A 19,600-nucleotide genomic window follows, 5' to 3' on the forward strand; every position below is an offset into this window, starting at 1 on the left:
ACAGAAAGACTTGCCCTACCTGATATCAACACTTCATTTTAATGCCTCTGTAACAGAGGCAGTGAGGTAAGGTGTTGGCCCAAAGATAGATAAATAACCAAAGAAAAAGAACAGAAGGCTCAGAAACAGATTTATTCAGGACTACAGACTTGATATACAACCAAGTGGAACTGCTCATCAATGTGTCAAGGATGGACTTTTCAATAAACAGTGCTGGGGAATTAGGAATATGTATGGGGAAAAATGAAACTGGATTCCTATCTAAAACTACCCCAGAAATCAATTTCAGGTGAGAATTAAAGAGCTAAATGTGGAAGGCACAACCCTAATGCTTTTATTTATTTATTTATTTATTTATTTAAATACTTTAAAAATAGAGATGGGGTCTTGTTATGTTGCCCAGGCTGGTCTCAAACTCCTAGCTTCAAGCAATCCTCCCGCCTCAGCCTCCCAGAGTGCTGGAATTACAGGCATAAGCCACCATGCCCTGCCTCTAATGCTTTCAGAAGATATTTTAGGAGACTGTCTTTATGACCTCACAGTGGAAAAGGATTTCTTATGCATTACACACACACACACACACACACACACACACACACACACACACACACCCCTAGCTTTAAAGAGGGAGACTGATAAATTCAGCTAAATTAAAATAGTGAACTTTGGTCCATCAAAAGACACCAAAATGAAAAAGCCAGAAGGAATGGGAAAAGTTCTTTGCAACAGATTTAACATATAATGAACTAATATCCAAAATAAAGAACTACTACTAACCAAAAAGAAAAACAGACAACCCAATAGAAAAAAAAATGTCAAAAGATTTGAACAGGAACTTCACAAAAGAGGAAATTAAAAATGCCAATAAATATATGGAGAAGTGCTTAATCGCATTAATAGTTTGGGAAATACTAACTGATACCACAATGAGATACCATTATTAACCTTCCATACTGGCAAAAATTAAAAAGCCTGACAATATCAAGTTTTGGTGAAGATATGAAGTAACAGAAACTGTCATGTATGGCTGAGAGGAGTATAAATTGGTACAACCATTTAAAAATTATTTGGCATTTACTTATTAAAAGTTGAAGATACTAGAACCTAGAAGCCTGCAATTCAACTCTTCCTTCCTTCACGGGTGAACTGGTTCTGCAGAGAATTAAGCCCTAATGCCTCAGGCAGAGATTCTTGAAGTGTGCCCTATGGCCTAGCAGCTTCAGCAGCATCTAGGAGCTTGTCAGAAATGCAAATTCCAGGGCCCCACCCCAGACCTACTGAATCAGAATCTCTGGGTGTGAGGCCTAGTAACATGTGTTTCCACAAACCCTCTCCATGATTCTGCCTTCAAGTTTGAGAACCTACTGCAGTAAGGCATCTGACATATGAAATAAGCTAACTCTGTCATACGTGTCTAGGATGGCACTAGTTACACAACATTCTTGAAAGAACTGAGAAAATAGTTATTCAAATCATTTCCGTTCTGTGGTTCAGACGAGGGGCCAGTTGAAAAACACTACAGAAATCTTAGTTGATGTGCACTGCTGTTCATAAAACCCTCTTCCATAGTAGCCCCAAACGGGAAACATCCCTAATATATGTTCACCGAAGACGGGTAAATTTTGGCCCCCTCTATGCTGTGTAACACTTCATTGCCATGCAAGTGAACAACAGCCACAGGCAACAAGAATAGTGTTCCAATAGTGATGGAAACCAAGTTAAGAAAGATGACATCCAATATGATTCTATAAACATTCAAAGAGGGCAAAATATACTGTTTAGGGATATACTCTAGGCGGCAAAACTATTGAGAAAGGCAAGAAAACAGTGACCACACAACTCAGGCTGGCAGTTGCTTCTGGGACAGGAAGAAGGTGACAGGAGGAGTTCCAGGCAGTGGGCTCTCTAGAGCAGGTGTGTTCACTTTGGCCTGTCAATACATTTAGGGTACTTTTTTGGTCTACGTATCTCACAATAAAAAAGAATAACTGGTTAAATGAAAGACACCATAAACAAAGTTTCAAATAAACCACAGCCTGGAAAATATATTAGTATTATTTAGCAAGCATTAGTATTCAGAGTAAACAATTACTTTTAAGATTAAAAAAAGATAATATGTTGGAAAGCACATTCGAAAAAAATCGGCAAAGGATTTGAACAGGCATTTCACTAATACTCAGGGAAATAGAAACTGAATCCCAGTGCCACTCTCTGCCGTTCTCATTTTCAGCCAGTGCGGTACCATCTCCTCCACCATGTCACACTACCTGCTCTCTGCTGTTCCCATTTTCAGTGAGTGCGGTACCATCTACTCCACCATGTCACACTACCTGCTCTCTGCTGTTCCCATTTTCAGCCAGTAAGGTACCATCTCCTCCACCATTTGTCTCCAGGACTCTGCCCCAGGGCATCCCTAGTTCTCAGGGGTACTGCCTCCACAGGTTAGGGGAAGCATCGGCAAAACCCTACCAATGAGAGAGCCCCTACACCCACTGGCTCCTCAAGACTCCTTTAATACTCCTTCGACAGTATTAAAACACTATGTAAGTAACATTCCAATTGAAGATATTTGAATTATCTCACCAGTTTTCCCTACTGGCAGTAACTTAGCGTCATCCGAAACAAAGCTGCTCCTAGGTGACTTACTGCCTCTGCTAGCAGCTTTCAAAAGCAGTTTTCTATCCCAAAGGGGAACTTAATGGGCACCCCACTCATATACACACAATATTTTTTATTCTGATGACATAAGGTCTATCATTATAATTTTTTTCACTTTTTTTTTTTAGGAAGATGATCAAATGCTTCCACTGTTCATATACCAACGGTCACAGATGTTTAAGGATTTGGGGGATCTACTTGAATCCAGCTTGTGGAAACTGAAAAATGACGTTGCTCTTATAGTGAAAAAGATGAGAGAATATTTATTGCATATCAAATAGTGAAGATACACCAACTGAACACTGAAGATATTCAGGCTTCGAGTTGTGAAGATGATTTGTGTAGCTAACAAGCTTACATCATTTCCCACTTACTTTACCTATTTCTTCTACCAGTTTTAAGCAAAACTCTCCTTCCATGTGATTGTAAATCATCTCTATAACCTAAAGGCTGCTTGAATGGCCCTACGTTCCTGACGCATACAGGGGAACCACACACACTGGGGTCTATTTGAGGCTGGAGGGTGGGAGGAAGGAGAGGGTGAACGATTAGCACTCGGAGCTCTGGGATCAGACTGCCTAGGGTTAAATCCTGGTTAAGTCCATCACTTATCAACTGCAGGATTTGGGGCCACTGACTTCCCCTCTCTAAGCCTCTCTTTCCTCACTTGTTTTATGGGAAGGATAACAGTATTTACTGCAAATGGTTAAGAACATAAAGCACTTAGAACGGTGCCTGACACACAGACGTGATGGATAAGCATTCACCATTAATATTTTTACGGTGAACAGTTCAAAACTTCCAATGAAGCTCTTCTATCTCTATTTCTTGCTGTCAGACCTACAGACGATGGTTATTTCACGTCTCTCATTTTGTATCTTTCTCTGAACAAGTTTGAATTCTACCTCCACTTAGTTTCCTCTTCTCACAGGTTTATCTGAAATACTGTTATGTTCCATTTTTTCAGCAGCAGGAGTGCCCATATGATGGGACCTTTTCAGTGTCGGGTCTGCGGTTCAGGCATTATAACTGTTAGTGAAAAAATCTACGAGGAGTTAGTCTATCTTGAAGCCAATCTTGATTCCACAAATTGACTGATGGGTCTTAATCAAGGATATGATAAAAAGCTCAACACCACTGATCATTAGAGAAATGCAAACCCAAACCACAATGAGACACCATCTCACACCAGTCAGAATGGCTATTATTAAAAAGTCAAAAAATAAAAGATGCTAGGCTGGACATGGTGGCTCACGCCTGTAATCCCAGCACTTTGGGAGGCTGAGGCAGGTGGAACACCTGAGGTCAGGAGTTCGAGACCAGCCTGACCAATATGGAGAAACTCCAACTCTACTAAAACTACAAAATTAGCCGGGCATGGTGGTGCATGCCTGTAATCCCAGCTATTCGGGAGGCTGAGGCAGGAGAATCGCTTGAACCCGGGAGGCAGAGGTTGTGGTAAGCCAAGATCATGCCATTGCACTCCAGCCCAGGCAACAAAAGCAAAACTCCATCTCAAAAAACAAACAAAAAACAGATGCTGGCAAGGTTGCAGAGAAAAAGGAATGCTTACACACTGTTGGTGAAAGTGGAAATTAGTTCAACCGTTGTGGAAAACAGTGTGGTTCTTCCTCAAAGACCGAAAAACAAATACCTTCTGACCCAGCAGCCCCATTACTGGGTAGATACCCAAAGGAATATAACTTGTTCTGTTATAAAGACACACATGTGTATGTTCGTTGCAGCACTGTTCACAATAGCAGAGACATGGAATCAACCTAAATGTCCATCAATAGTAGACTGAATAGAGAAGATGTGGTAGATACACACCATGGAATGCCACGTAGCCATAAAAAGAATGAGATCATATCCTTTGCAGGAACATGGACGGTGCTGGAGGTCATTATCCTCAGCAAACTAATGCAAGAACAGAAAACCAAATACCACATGTTCTCATCTATAAGTGGAAGCTAAGTGATGGGAACACATGGACACATAGAAGAGAACACCACACACTGGGGCCTCTCAGAGGGTGGAGAGTGGGTGGAAGGAGAGGGTCAGGAAAACTAACCAATGGGTACTAGGCTTAATACCTAGGTGACAAAATAATCTGTACGACAAACCCCCATGTCACTTTATCTATATAACAAACCTGCATATGTACCCCGGAACTTAAAAAGTTAAAAAAAAAAAAAAAAGAAATCTTTGTGGCCAAAGAGACTACTTCTTCTTTCTTCTTTCTTCTTCTTCTTCTTCCCCCTCCCCCTCTCCCTCCCCCTCCTCCGCCTTCTTCTTCTTCTTCTTCTTCTTTTTGAGACGGAGTCTTGCTCTGTCGCCCAGGCTGGAGTGCAGTGGCATGATCTCAGCATACTGCAACCTCTACCTTCTGAGTTCAAGCAATTCTCCTGCCTCAGCCTCCTTGAGTAGCTGGGATTACAAGGCACCTGCCACCAGGCCCAGCTAATTTTTGTATTTTTAGTAGAGACAAGGTTTCACCATGTTGGCCAGGCTGGTCTCGAACTCCTGACCTCAAGTGATCCACCTGCCTCGGCCTCCCAAAGTCCTAGGATTACAGGCATGAGCCACCGTGCCCAGCCCAAAGATAGACTTCTAATAACAACAGTAGTGATAATGTTGAAACTTAGTAAGTGCTTACACCATGTGCCAGGCACTAATCCAAGTGCTAAACATGTTAGCTCATTTAATTCTCACAATATTCGATGAGGTTGAGTAACGTGCCCAGGCCACCGTAAGCACGGAGGCTGATGCCAGAGCCTGCATTCCTAACCGTGATGGCCTGCTGCCTGACGGTGCAGGACTGTCCCTGGGAGTCCTGGCTGACATGCAGAAAAAATCAGGAAGGAGAAAATAAGGGGTGACAACCTCAATCCTTGCTCCCTAAAATATGAAGTTAAGGAAGGTCAAGTAGGATGACGCCAAAGCTGCACTGGCAGGAGAGGCTGTCAAGGGCTCCAAAAAGGAACCTCTAGAAAGACAAGGTAATCTGGGCTAGTGATTTCAGCTTAAGAGCAGGGTCCAAGGATTCATAAGGGAGGCATGGGTTTTGCTTGCAGCTCAGGCCCTGACCACATACACAAGTGAACTAAAAAAACTGCTGTAATCCTGGAGCCCAAGTGCGGAGCACCTCGTGGTGACAGCAGGACAGGGCCAGCAAAGGTATCACAGAATCCTGGGAAGACTCTGTCAGTGAGACCCAGTAACAGTAGAGGCTAGGCAGACTCCAGTCCTCTGGGCCTGGCCACTGGGAGCGGGAATGGCTTCTGTGTCTTGAACTGAGCCTCAACATTTTGGACAATTAGCAGTTTACTCAACTGAGGTGAGTCATATACTTTCAGCAAATGGGAGCAGGCAGAACCTTGGGGGATTAAAAGGAAAATCAGGATGAGACACACATGTACCTCAAGCCAGAGGACGGGGTCACACTGCTACCTTCAGAATCAGAGTCAATGCTCGAGCATACATTGCAAAGCTAGAAACAGGGACAGGATATGCAGCTTCACCCAGCGGTTCCCAAATGCATATCAAAAACACAGAGGCTTGGACCTCCTGACCTCCCGAACACAAGTTGCTGGAGGCACTGAGGAACCTGTTACTGTTTTGTGATTCAGATGTGCAGCTAGTTGTGGGCTCTATTGCACCCGTACTGCTTTCTAATTTCACAGCCGATAAAACCTTTTCTAAGGTCCCACAAGTTAGGGCACAGCTGAGGATCTGTATCTTGTGATGACCAGGCCAGGACAGAGGAAGCAGAGTTAGGGTGGGCAATACTACCACCAAGAACTCCCTCTTCGACTTAGATACCCACCCTTCTTCTTACAGGCCTCTTCGACTTAGATACCCACCCCCTTCTTCTTACAGGCAGAACAGAAGGGTTTCCCAACACGAATAATATTCCTAAATATTTTATGTTCCTCACTTTTTAGTAGAAATTCCATAAAGGAGTGGCTGTCTTGTTTAGGTAATGAACAACATGATTGCTATGTATATATGTGTTTATTATATGCTTATTACAAAAGAAAAAGTCTTTTGCCTTATTTTAGGGCTTCCATGTAAAACCTAGATAAAATACAAAAAGTAAATTAGAGAAAAATTCTGCTTAGGTAGTGAAAATTGATAGCAGCTTATAAGCTGTATCCTTAAACCTAGTCACAGATATAGAATTACTAAAGATAAAATGATAAGCCCACTTATTGGCAAGAAACAGGTTAGGCCACTTAAGCAGCATGTTTCTACCACTATACAAATACATAGGCAGGTCCAAACACTAAACCACCATTCAATTGACAGCCTTTTATTTTTCAACTTAGGTAACAGTCCGAAATCAGTATAGATCGGTGAAAAACTAGGCAAAAATAGCAAAAAGTGCAGTTTACTTTAGCAAAGGCTCAAGACAGTATGTGGAGAAACTCACTGGAAGGTGAGATTTCCTTTCTGCTGCGGCAAGGCTAGCGGCAGTTACTGCCCGACACTAACGCTGGTGTGCACCTCGATGAGCAGTGCTGCTGCAACACAGACTGGGACACCGCCTCCCGCATTAGACCTGCCAGCTCATTCGTGAAAATTCACCAGGAACACATCAATGAAAAACATATGTCAAATATGAGTTCTCTCTTATAAGCAATAAAATCACAAAATCAACTGAGATTTGAAATTTAGGGTAAGCTAGGACAATTTCCTGCTTTTTAATATATAGATATTTTAGATTTGACAATCGTTTCCACATACACTCAGATGGGCTTACAGAAGAATTTCAGATATCAAATAGAGAAGCTGTTAATTTGCGCACGTTATGACTTCAGTTAATTCTTCCAGTGTTTAGACTTCAGAGCTGCTAATAACACTAAACTCAATACCGTGTTTGTTGAGTCTGTCAATCAACTTTGTTTTGGAAAAAGCTGCTCCAGGTGTGAAGACCCCGCCCCTATAAAACAACAACAAGAGAAAACAGTGCACTCAGCTCCTCTCCAGTCTCCTATTTCACAGGCCTTACTATCAAATTGCTACAGAACCCCTGAAAACCCAAGTCTTCATGGTAATCATGGCTACCTTTGATTCCTTCCTAAAATCAGCCAAATGAGCGAGTAGCTATTAGTCAGGAGAAACTTGCACCACGGCCAGCCCTATCTAGACTGGCTCCGTTCCTGGTGATACTGTTTCCATTCCATGCATGTGTTCAATGGGTGCACTGTGCGCCATCACCCCGAAGAACCGCTGCTGTTTACAAGGACAGTCCTCAGACTTACGGGGATTAAAGAAAGACCCGAATGGAATAAATTTAGGTAATTAATTATTATTAAAGTGTAAACAGAACTTAAATTGGACGAAAAAGAAGTTTTTAAAAATATAATAGCTAACATTCATAAATACTAAATATTTTCAATGGGAACCTAAGTATTTGAAAAAATTTAATTAGGTTTTACTACATACAAATTTTACTTTTATTAATCCTGTTTTAGGTCATGCCTGATTCACTTCTCAGCAGCAGCCTATGCTCATTTGAAAAGCTGGCCTAGTTTTAGGGTGACAGCTAAATGCTCCAGTAAGATAGTACGTCTGATAATCATCTAGCCAGGATCCCATGGTTCCATTTATGCTGGTGTCAGTCAGGGTTACCACTGCCAGCTGGGTATAGTTCAGCACTGATTGGAGGCTCCTAGTAATACTACTTAACAACAGGGACCTTTTTTGAGTGGCTGACTCTGGACTTGAACTATCTTTATAAAGAGCTGAAGTTAACTTATGGCTCTCCAACTTTTCTGTCTCCTCTCATTTACCTCCGCAGTTGTTCCTCTGGGACCAACTCTGGGCTGGTAAGAAGCTGTCCTTCTCACAGTTTTAATTTACCTATATTTTTGAAGCAAAGGAACTGAACTATAAATGCTTACATGCAAACCCAAAGCCTGAAAATCAAATCAAAATAAGCTAAAACATAACACAGATAAAAAAGCTCTTCTAATGGGAAGAAAACCAAACTTACGCCTTAGGCAGATGGGAAGCATCATTTAGAAGAGTCATGGCTGCCTGAACCATAGCTATGGGGGTAGCCACATAACCAGCCTCTGCAGAAAACAGTTGATCAAGGAAAAAGAAAGCATTCATGAAGTATCCATTCAACACGTCAAAAATCAAATGGTAGATTTTATATCTTACTCTAGGTGTGCAGATTTTTTTTCAATAGATACTCTGGTCACTTAACAAAAATAACATATCGAAAGTATTTATTAAGTGTTAGGAACTGTACTAAGTGCTTTAGATCTATTAAACTCATTTAATTTTCATAACAATTATTTAAGGTCAATATTACTTTTATCCCATAGAGAGAGAGGTTAAGTGACTTGCCCAAACTAACAGGTAGTGACTGAGCCAGAATCACACCCAGGCAGCTGGTTCCAAAGTCCACACTTCTACCCACTGCACTGCACTGCTTCTTGACAATCACTGAAGCCAATGATCCTAGGTTTTTCGTTTCTCTATTGTACACTGAGCCGATCCCTATCTGTATTCACACACTTCACTTAAAAACAACAAAAAAAAACCTCTCAATTTTTTCTTAAAGAAAAACGACTAAACATAAGTTAAAAAAATCTTTATAAACAAATGGAACATTAGCATTTATAATCCTGTTAAATAATGAAAATACAGTCAATTTACCTTAAAAAGTCAGGTGGGAATTTGAGAAAAGGGCAAGATGGAAACATACTATCATCTGGCTTGATTAAAATCCCCCGTGGGCCAGGCATGGCAGTTCATGCCTGTAATCCCAACCCTTTAGAAGGCTGAGGCAGGAGGATTGCTAGAGCCCAGCCTAGGCAACATAGTGAGACCCCGTCTCAATAAAAAAGTATAGCCTGTGACCTGTCAGAGCTGACAGTAATTATACCACAGTTCACAAGTGGACCTGTCTGTCTCTGACAGTAATTACATCACAGTTCACAAGTGGACCTGTCTGTCTCTGACAGTAATTATACCACAGTTCACAAGTGGACCTGTCTGTCTCTGCATAGTTCTCTAAAATGTATAGCAAAAGTTCTTGAACGTTTTTGGGCAACATTCTTTTAACAACCTATCAGAAGCCATTCCCTTCCCTTGAAAAGTGCAAGTGTGCATACGCATTTTACAAACAATGTCAGGGTAAAGAAATCCTAGAGCACAGATTTGACTGATGTTTTAATTATACTACTTGCATATGAAATTCAAACAGGTAAATATCAACCAATCCCTTTTCCTATTAATACTAATTAAAATTTGCCATTCTGAATTACTGAATCATACTCCAAAAACAGCCAGAGGGAAGGATGCACTAATAAAATTGGATTATATCAATAATTTCAATCTTCCTTTGACAGAATAATTTAAAGTTACTTAATTTGTACAACTGTATTTCTAAAACAATTAAGCTTTAAAAAGAATATATTGTAATGGCATTCTACTTTATAGCTTAAGAGTATAAAATTCCCAAGCATTCTTAAGTGATATGTGAAATACCTGGTCCTTTCACCTGAGTACAAATTTTGATATTTGGTTTGTTCTTATCAGTACCAATGCCTTGGCTGTATCCTTGACCAAAGAATGTCAACGTGAATGAGGCAGCATCAATCTGTGAAAGAGAAAGCAAAGGGCGCATTTCATAAATACGTCATTTCCTCCTGGAACATAGTAAAACCAACTATTCTATTTCAAGTGAGACATTTTCAATAGATGAAAACATTATTTTATCTGCCAGAATATCCTGTCATCATTTAAGCAGGGAGTGAAAATTAATTCTTCGAAGCTGTAAGTTTTGAAGACTGGTGTGATGTTGCGGGGAAGGGGAGTGGTAAGAAATAGGGAGGAAATAAAGATGAAGTAGAGAGAGTTTTTATTGGGGGGCAGAATGTAGAAATCTGGTTTTAGATGCCTGTTTGAGGCGACAAGACAAAAACAGCCAGCGAGTAATGGAAATATGGGCCTGGAGTACAGGTATATAATTGTTACACTTAAAGATGTAAAAATTCGACTCAAAAAATTAAATTCTAGAGGACTTATCCTAGCATCTTTCACAATCACTAACTTTAGGAATGAGGTGATAAAGAATTCAATCATGATCAACACATTTTTATTAAGTATCAGCTAAGGGTCAGATACCATGTTAGGCCCTGAGACATAAATATATGATCACTGCCTTTGCTGGAGCTTACAGTTTAGTAGGAGGGAAGGGGGAGAGAGAGAGAAACAGATTAAATAACAATGAGACACGAACTAAAACATACAGGAATAGCTCAGAGGAGGGTGTTATTAATCTACTGGGGCAGAGGGCAATGGTTCTGAAAGTGTATACACACACACAGACAGACACACACACACACACACACTTTAATGGTTTTTTTAAAACCCCAAAAGTAGATGGATTCCAGAAAGGAGAACCCATTATTTAAAGGGAAGAAGGGATGCAGTAGCATAGCCTTTCCAGAACATACAGTTCAAGAGGGTACAGACAAGGTCAGACACACATGCCACACTTGTCCCCTCTCCTGCTATGGCGCCCACACTAATGGGTTCTAATCTTCTCTCAGGCTACACACACTATCCAACCCAGCATAGTCTCTGGGTGGCTACTACCAATTTAATGAAAAATGAAACCTATGTGCTATCCAGAACTACATCATGAAGGGTCTAGGATGCCTCACGTCTCTGAAGATGGACTTCCGGCCAGTTGTGCTCCAGGGGTAGGTTCCAAAACCACTCAAATCTGGAACCTTCTTCCTTCCTCCACAGTAGTGATTCTCAACCCTGGCAGCACATTAGCATCACTGGGCAGATTTAGAAAGCCCCAGTGCCCAGGCTGCATTCCAGACCAACTGAACTAGAGCCTCTGGTCATCTGTTTGGAGTTCTCTTCCAAAGTTGGGAACCACTGCTTTATGCTTTCAGGCCCCACTCCAGACCTACTGAATCAGAATGTCCAGAAGCAGGATGAGGGCATGTGTAGGTGAAAAAAGCTTCCTAGGTGATTCTTTTTTTTTTTTTTGGAGAAGGAATCTCGCTCTGTCGCCCAGGCTGGAGTGCAGTGGCCTGATCTCGGCTCACTGCAAGCTCCACCTCCTGAGTTCAAGCAATTCTCCTGCTTCAGCCTCCTGAGTAGTTGGGACTACAGGCGTGCACCACCACGTGCAGCTAATTTCTGTATTTTTAGTAGAGATGAGGTTTCACCATGTTGGCCAGGCTGGTCCCGAACTCCTGACCTCAAGTGATCCGGCCCACCTCAGCCTCCCAAAGTGCTGGGATTACAGGTGTGAGCCACTGCGCCCGGCCATGATTCTGATATATGAAATCTCAGTTAAGAATCACTGCCAAAGCAGTGGGTCAGGAACATTTTATAAAGAAGGCAATGACAAGGTCAGATTTTCTGTCTTAGAAAGATCTCTTGGACAGCAGCGGGAAGACAGATTAGAAAGAAACCATAGGAAGGCTATGAAAAGTTCAAGCAAGAGACGGAAGCCTGCACTACCAACCATGAGATGGAAGACCGCACTATCCACAAAGTAAAACGGCAACCCAAAGAATAACAGAAAATATTTTCAAGTCCTTTTGTTCATTTTTGAATTGGGTTGTTTGTTGTCATTGAGTTCTAGGAGTTCTCTATATTTTCTGGATATGAATCTTCTGTCAAATATATGATTTGAAAATATTTTCTCCAAAGAAGACATATAAATGGCCAATAATTGCAAATGAAAAGATGTTCAACACTAATAATCATCAGGTAAATGCAAATCAAAAATACAATGAGACACCACCTCACGGCCATTACAGAAAATAACAGATGTCAGTGAGGATGAGGAGAAACTGGAACTCTTGTCTACTGCTGGTGGGAAGGTAAAACGGTGCAGCAGCTCTGCAGAACAGTTTAGTGGTTCCTCAAGAAGTTAAATATATAATTTACATACAGTATAGCATTCCATTTCTGAGTATATGCCCAAAAGAATTTAAAACAGAGTCTTGAAGAGGTATCTGTACACCGATGTTCGCAGCAGCATAACTGGCAATAGCCAAAAGCTGGAGGCAACCCACTTGTTCATTGATGAATGAATGGATATACAAAATGTGATCCAGACAGGCAACAGACAATCATTCACCCTTAAAAAGGAAAGAAATTCGAACATATGCTACAATATGGATGAACCTTGAAGACCTTACGCTAAGTGAAATAAGCCAGTCACAAAAAGACAAAGATTGATTCCATTTACATGAGGCACTTGGAGTCATCAAATTCATAGAGACAGAAAGTGGAATGCAGTTGCCAGGGGCTGGGGGAAGGCAGAAATGAGGAGTTATTGTTTAACGGGTGTAGAGTTTCAGTTTTGCAAGATGAAAAGTGTTCTGGACATGGATGGTGGTAATGGCTGCACAAAAATATGAATGTACTTTTTTTTAATTATACTTTAAGTTTTAGGGTACATGTGCACAACGTGCAGGTTAGTTACATATGTATACATGTGCCATGCTGGTGCGCTGCACCCATTAACTCGTCATCTAGCATTAGGTATATCTCCTAAAGCTATCCCTCCCCCGTCCCCCGACCCCCCAACAGTCCCCAGAGTGTGATGTTCCCCTTCCTGTGTCCATGTGTTCTCATTGTTCAATTCCCACCTATGAGTGACAATATGCGGTGTTTGGTTTTTTGTTCTTGCGATAGTTCACTGAGAATGATGATTTCCAATTTCATCCATGTCCCTACAAAGGACATGAACTCATCATTTTTTATGGCTGCATAGTATTCCATGGTGTATATGTGCCACATTTTCTTAATCCAGTCTATCATTGTTGGACATTTGGGTTGGTTCCAAGTCTTTGCTATTGTGAATAGTGCTGCAATAAACATACGTGTGCATGTGTCTTTATAGCAGCATGATTTATAGTCCTTTGGGTATATACCCAGTAATGGGATGGCTGGGTCAAATGGTATTTCTAGTTCTAGATCCCTGAGGAATTGCCACACTGACTTCCACAATGGTTGAACTAGTTTACAGTCCCACCAACAGTGTAAAAGTGTTCCTATTTCTCCACATCCTCTCCAGCACCTGTTGTTTCCTGACTTTTTAATGACTGCCATTCTAACTGGTGTGAGATGGTATCTCATTGTGGTTTTGATTTGCATTTCTCTGATGGCCAGTGATGGTGAGCATTTTTTCATGTGTTTTTTGGCTGCATAAATGTCTTCTTTTGAGAAGTGTCTGTTCATGTCCTTCGCCCACTTTTTGATGGGGTTGTTTTTTTTCTTGTAAATTTGTTGGAGTTCATTGTAGATTCTGGATATTAGCCCTTTGTCAGATGAGTAGGTTGCGAAAATTTTCTCCCATTTTGTAGGTTGCCTGTTCACTCTGATGGTAGTTTCTTTTGCTGTGCAGAAGCTCTTTAGTTTAATTAGATCCCATTTGTCAATTTTGGCTTTTGTTGCCATTGCTTTTGGTGTTTTAGACATGAAGTCCTTGCCCATGCCTATGTCCTGAATGGTATTGCCTAGGTTTTCTTCTAGGGTTTTTATGGTTTTAGGTCTAACGTTTAAGTCTTTAATCCATCTTGAATTAATTTTTGTATGAGGTGTAAGGAAGGGATCCAGTTTCAGCTTTCTACATATGGCTAGCCAGTTTTCCCAGCACCATTTATTAAATAGGGAATCCTTTCCCCATTGCTTGTTTTTCTCAGGTTTGTCAAAGATCAGATAGTTGTAGATATGCGGCGTTATTTCTGAGGGCTCTGTTCTGTTCCATTGATCTACATCTCTGTTTTGGTACCAGTACCATGCTGTTTTGGTTACTGTAGCCTTGTAGTATAGTTTGAAGTCAGGTAGCATGATGCCTCCAGCTTTGTTCTTTTGGCTTAGGATTGACTTGGCGATGCGGGCTCTTTTTTGGTTCCATATGAACTTTAAAGTAGTTTTTTCCAATTCTGTGAAGAAAGTCATTGGTAGCTTGATGGGGATGGCATTGAATCCATAAATTACCTTGGGCAGTATGGCCATTTTCACGATAGTGATTCTTCCTACCCATGAGCATGGAATGTTCTTTCATTTGTTTGTATCCTCTTTTATTTCACTGAGCAGTGGTTTGTAGTTCTCCTTGAAGAGGTCCTTCACATCCCTTGTAAGTTGGATTCCTAGGTATTTTATTCTCTTTGAAGCAGTTGTGAATGGGAGTTCGCTCATGATTTGGCTCTCTGTTTGTCTGTTACTGGTGTATAAGAATGCTTGTGATTTTTGTACATTGATTTTGTATCCTGAGACTTTGCTGAAGTTGCTTATCAGCTTAAGGAGATTTTGGGCTGAGACAGTGGGGTTTTCTAGATATACAATCATGTCATCTGCAAACAGAGACAATTTGACTTCCTCTTTTCCTAATTGAATACCCTTTATTTCCTTCTCCTGCCTAATTGCCCTGGCCAGAACTTCCAACACTATGTTGAAACCCATCTCACATGCAGAGACACACATAGGCTCAAAATAAAAGGATGGAGGAAGATCTACCAAGCAAATGGAAAACAAAAAAAGGCAGGGGTTGCAATCCTAGTCTCTGGTAAAACAGACTTTAAACTAATAAAGATCAAAAGAGACAAAGAAGGCCATTACATAATGGTAAAGGGATCAATTCAACAAGAAGAGCTAACTGTCCTAAATATATATGCACCCAATACAGGAGCACCCAGATTCATAAAGCAAGTCCTGAGTGACCTACAAAGAGACTTACACTCCCACACAATAATAATGGGAGACTTTATCACCCCACTGTCAACATTAGACAGATCAACGAGAGAGAAAGTTAACAAGGATACCCAGGAATTGAACTCAGTTCTGCACCAAGTGGACCTAATAGACATCTACAGAACTCTCCACCCCAAATCAACAGAATATACATTTTTTTCAGCACCACACCACACCTATTCCAAAATTGACCACATACTTGGAAGTAAAGCTCTCCTCAGCAAATGTAAAAGAACAGAAATTATAACAAACTGTCTCTTAGACCACAGTGCAATCACACTAGAACTCAGGACTAAGAAACTCACTCAAAACCGCTCAACTACATGGAAACTGAACAACCTGCTCCTGAATGACTACTGCGTACATAACGAAATGAAGGCAGAAATAAAGATGTTCTTTGAAACCAACGAGAACAAAGACACAACATACCGGAATCTCTGCGACACATTCAAAGCAGTGTGTAGAGGGAAATTTATAGCACTAAATGCCCACAAGAGAAAGCAGGAAAGATCCAAAATTGACACCCTAACATCAGAATTAAAAGAACTAGAAAAGCAAGAGCAAACACATTCAAAAGCTAGCAGAAGGCAAGAAATAACTAAAATCAGAGCAGAACTGAAGGAAATAGAGACACAAAAAACCCTTCAAAAAATTAATGAATCCAGGAGCTGGTTTTTTGAAAGGATCAACAAAATTGATAGGCTGCTAGCAAGACTAATAAAGAAGAAAAGAGAGAAGAATCAAATAGATGCAATAAAAAATGATAAAGCGGATATCACCACCGATCCCACAGAAATACAAACTACCATCAGAGAATACTACAAACACCTCTAAGCAAATAAACTAGAAAATCTAGAAGAAATGGATAAATTCCTCGACACATACACCCTCCCAAGACTAAACCAGGAAGAAGTTGAATCTCTGAATAGACCAATAACAGGAGCTGAAATTGTGGCAACAATCAATAGCTTACCAACCAAAAAGAGTCCAGGACCAGATGGATTCACAGCCGAATTCTACCAGAGGTACAAGGAGGAACTGGTATCATTCCTTCTGAAACTATTCCAATCAATAGAAAAAGAGGGAATCCTCCCTAACTCATTTTATGAGGCCAGCATCATCCTGATACCAAAGCCTGGCAGAGACACAACCAAAAAAGAGAATTTTAGACCAATATCCTTGATGAACATTGATGCAAAAATCCTCAATAAAATACTGGCAAACCGAATCCAGCAGCACATCAAAAAGCTTATCCACCATGATCAAGTGGGCTTCATCCCTGGGATGCAAGGCTGCTTCAATATACGCAAATCAATAAATGGAATCCAGCATATAAACAGAACGAAAGACAAAAACCACATGATTATCTCAACAGATGCAGAAAAGGCCTTTGACAAAATTCAACAACCTTCATGCTAAAAACTCTCAATAAATTAGGTATTGATGGGACGTATCTCAAAATAATAAGAGCTATCTATGACAAACCCACAGCCAATATCATACTGAATGGGCAAAAACTGGAAGCATTCCCTTTCAAAACTGGCACAAGACAGGGATGCCCTCTCTCACCACTCCTATTCAATATGAATGTACTTAATACCACTCAACATTTTTAAATGGTTAAGATGGTAAATTTTGTGTTTTGTGTATTTTACCACAATAAAAAGAAAAAAGAGGCCGGACGCGGTGGCTCACACCTGTAATCCCAGCACTTTGGGAGGCTGAGGCGGGTGGATGACGAGGTCAGGAGTTCAAGACCAGCCTGGCCAACATAGTGAAACCGTGTCTCTACTAAAAATACAAAACAATGAGCCGGGCGTGGTGGCGCATCCCTGCACAGCGCCTACACTAAGTGCTCAGGCGGGGGATTAGCCTTGTCAGGGAATATGTCATCCAGAGAGGGGGAAAGAAGGTCAGGATGGGGACAATGATGATAGGTCTGAGGGTAGGAATTTGAGGGGATACAAAACAGTGCTCTCAATTATTTTAGTGAGGTAGGAGTTGGGATAATTTGCAGATAGGGAAGACAGCTGCAGTTGGGTAGATTTTGAAAAAAGCCACTGAGAGGAGATAAGAGGCAAGACTAATGAAAAGGAAAAGAATCGGCAAGTGATGCTAACATTCCACAGAAGGGGAAACGGGAACTTGCTGCTACCATCTGTTCAGCAGTGGGATTTCCCCCAGGAGTGCCTGGTGTCAAGAAGATGAAAGCTAATGACCCAAGGCCTGAGCCAGGGTTGGGATCTGTAAGCCAAATGGTAGAAAATGAGGCAGTCCCATTGCTGGGGATACTGGACACACAGAAACTCACTTGATCCCCCATCGGAATCCAGGGTATGTGGAAGAGGAAGTGAAACTGGGGGCAGAGGAGGCACAAAGGAAAAGACAACAGAGGAGAAAAATGGAGGAGGAAGAATATTTGAGATTCCTGGAAGTGAAGAGAACAGTTTCTGGAGCTAAATGGCTGGGTTCTCATCCCAGCTGGGCCATGTACTAGCTGGAGAAACTTGGGCAAGTTTCTTAGCCTCTGTGTGCTTCAGTTCTCTGATGTGTAAAATGGAGATAATAATAATACCTACATTCAAGGGGTGTTTGAAAAGACTGAATAATCTAATTTACATAAAGAACTTAAAAGAGTATCTGAAACATAGTGAGTGCCCTGTCAAGTGTTAGATGATACCATCATTGCACTGAGGAAAAGTAAAAACAAAGAAAAATATTATCTTAGTGTCTGAATACAAAAGAAAGGATTACCTGTTTTTGTGTTGGGCCTTGTTTTGAAAAATAGCCAAAGGAGAAGAACCATGGGAACTAAAGGGAAAAAAAAAACATCAATGATATTTTTTTAAAACTCATGGAAAATACTTCTAATAAAAACAATCTAATTTCATAAAATCTTACTTACTTTTATGAGAAGTTGCCTTCCAATTCCAAACCTCACAAAGAACAAAAAGAAGAGTCCTGCAAACATCAGCTTAATAACAGAGGTGATGCCTCCCACAGTTGCATACGCAGCATACTGAACCTAGATGATGGAGAATACAAAGTTAGAACATTACTCCCTACATTTTGGACCAAGTAAGAATGTTAGCTACTTGTACCTTTCCCTTCCATCACAAATGTGGAACAAAAGCAGTTTCCACTTTACAAATGCATTATGTTCTGAAATCTTGTTCAGAAACCAGACATTGGGAGCCTATTTTTTGTTTGTTTTGTCAGACCTGGTGAACAGGAAGTATGATAGTCTACTTTTTAAAGAAAATTGTTTATAAATAGTAATTAGCTTCCCCTACTTGGGCACAAAAATCTACATAATCCCTAATATATCTGAGCTTAGCAATCATACATTACAGAATGCAGACTCCTATGAGAAAATGCCCTCCACCTTTTAACTTGAAATATAGTTTCCTCCTGAAGTCTCCGCAATGAAAGCAATTACTTTCCTCACCAAAAGCATCAGGACGGCACTCCAGGTGTGGCAAGGAGAGAATCGACAGAAAGGGTTCCAGACATTTCCACAAGCAAAAGAGTTTCTAGCAACTGAAACGCTAAACAGGGATTCTGGGGTGCTTATGATAGCAGGATTTCCCATATTGAATTTGCTGCTATTGTGTTACATTAAAAAGATATTCAGCAGCCAGATCTGAATCAAAAGACAAGGCTGTAAAATACAAAATGTTCTACCCTAATGATTCTGTATATTTCCAGAGGCTGAAACATGTATTATTTAGCTCTTCCTTTTTCTGCCTTATAAACAAAAATATCCCACACTGAATAGATAGGAGAACTGTAACACACACAGAATATTCTTTATTGATAAATAAACCACATATACTTACTGGTGATTCCTCTAAATTTTCATACAAGTAACGTTGAGTCCTCCTTACAACAGACACATCAGATCCCATAAAAGGAATGGAATAACCTTTGAGTTCCCGACAATAAGAAATTGGCCACCTGCAAGACAGACCTATGAATATTTTGCATTTCCTGCAATTACAACTTTGGCTGGTAAATGTCTGAATACGCAAATCAGTGGTAGGGCATGGTGGCTCACGCCTGTAATCTCGGCACTTTGGGAGGCCGAGGCAGGAGGATCACTTAAGGCCAGGGGTTTGAGACCAGCCTGGGCAACAAAAAGAGACTCTGTCTCAAAAGAAAAAAAAAAAAAAAAAAACAGAATGCTCCT

The 19,600-nt window shown here is 40.8% G+C and overlaps 2 protein-coding genes across 2 annotated transcripts in view; one reads left to right on the plus strand and one right to left on the minus strand.

The window, feature by feature from the left end:
• The window catches only part of LOC112129364 (kinesin-like protein KIF28P), a 71,329-nt gene extending 67,902 nt beyond the window's left edge, over positions 1-3,427 (plus strand). The window contains 1 exon segment of the mRNA XM_054542740.1: positions 2,787-3,427. Coding sequence (XP_054398715.1) covers positions 2,787-2,939 — 153 coding nt within the window. The 3' untranslated portion in view covers positions 2,940-3,427.
• A 3,531-nt stretch (positions 3,428-6,958) lies between these two features.
• Positions 6,959-19,600, minus strand: part of SCCPDH (saccharopine dehydrogenase (putative)) — a 49,030-nt gene continuing 36,388 nt past the window's right edge. The window contains 6 exon segments of the mRNA NM_001133324.1: positions 6,959-7,600; positions 8,657-8,738; positions 10,165-10,276; positions 18,166-18,222; positions 18,317-18,436; positions 19,251-19,368. Of these exon segments, the coding sequence (NP_001126796.1) occupies positions 7,495-7,600; positions 8,657-8,738; positions 10,165-10,276; positions 18,166-18,222; positions 18,317-18,436; positions 19,251-19,368 (595 nt within the window). The 3' untranslated portion in view covers positions 6,959-7,494.

Source organism: Pongo abelii, chromosome 1, assembly GCF_028885655.2.
Source record: "Pongo abelii isolate AG06213 chromosome 1, NHGRI_mPonAbe1-v2.0_pri, whole genome shotgun sequence".
NCBI classification, from domain to species: Eukaryota; Metazoa; Chordata; class Mammalia; order Primates; family Hominidae; genus Pongo; species Pongo abelii.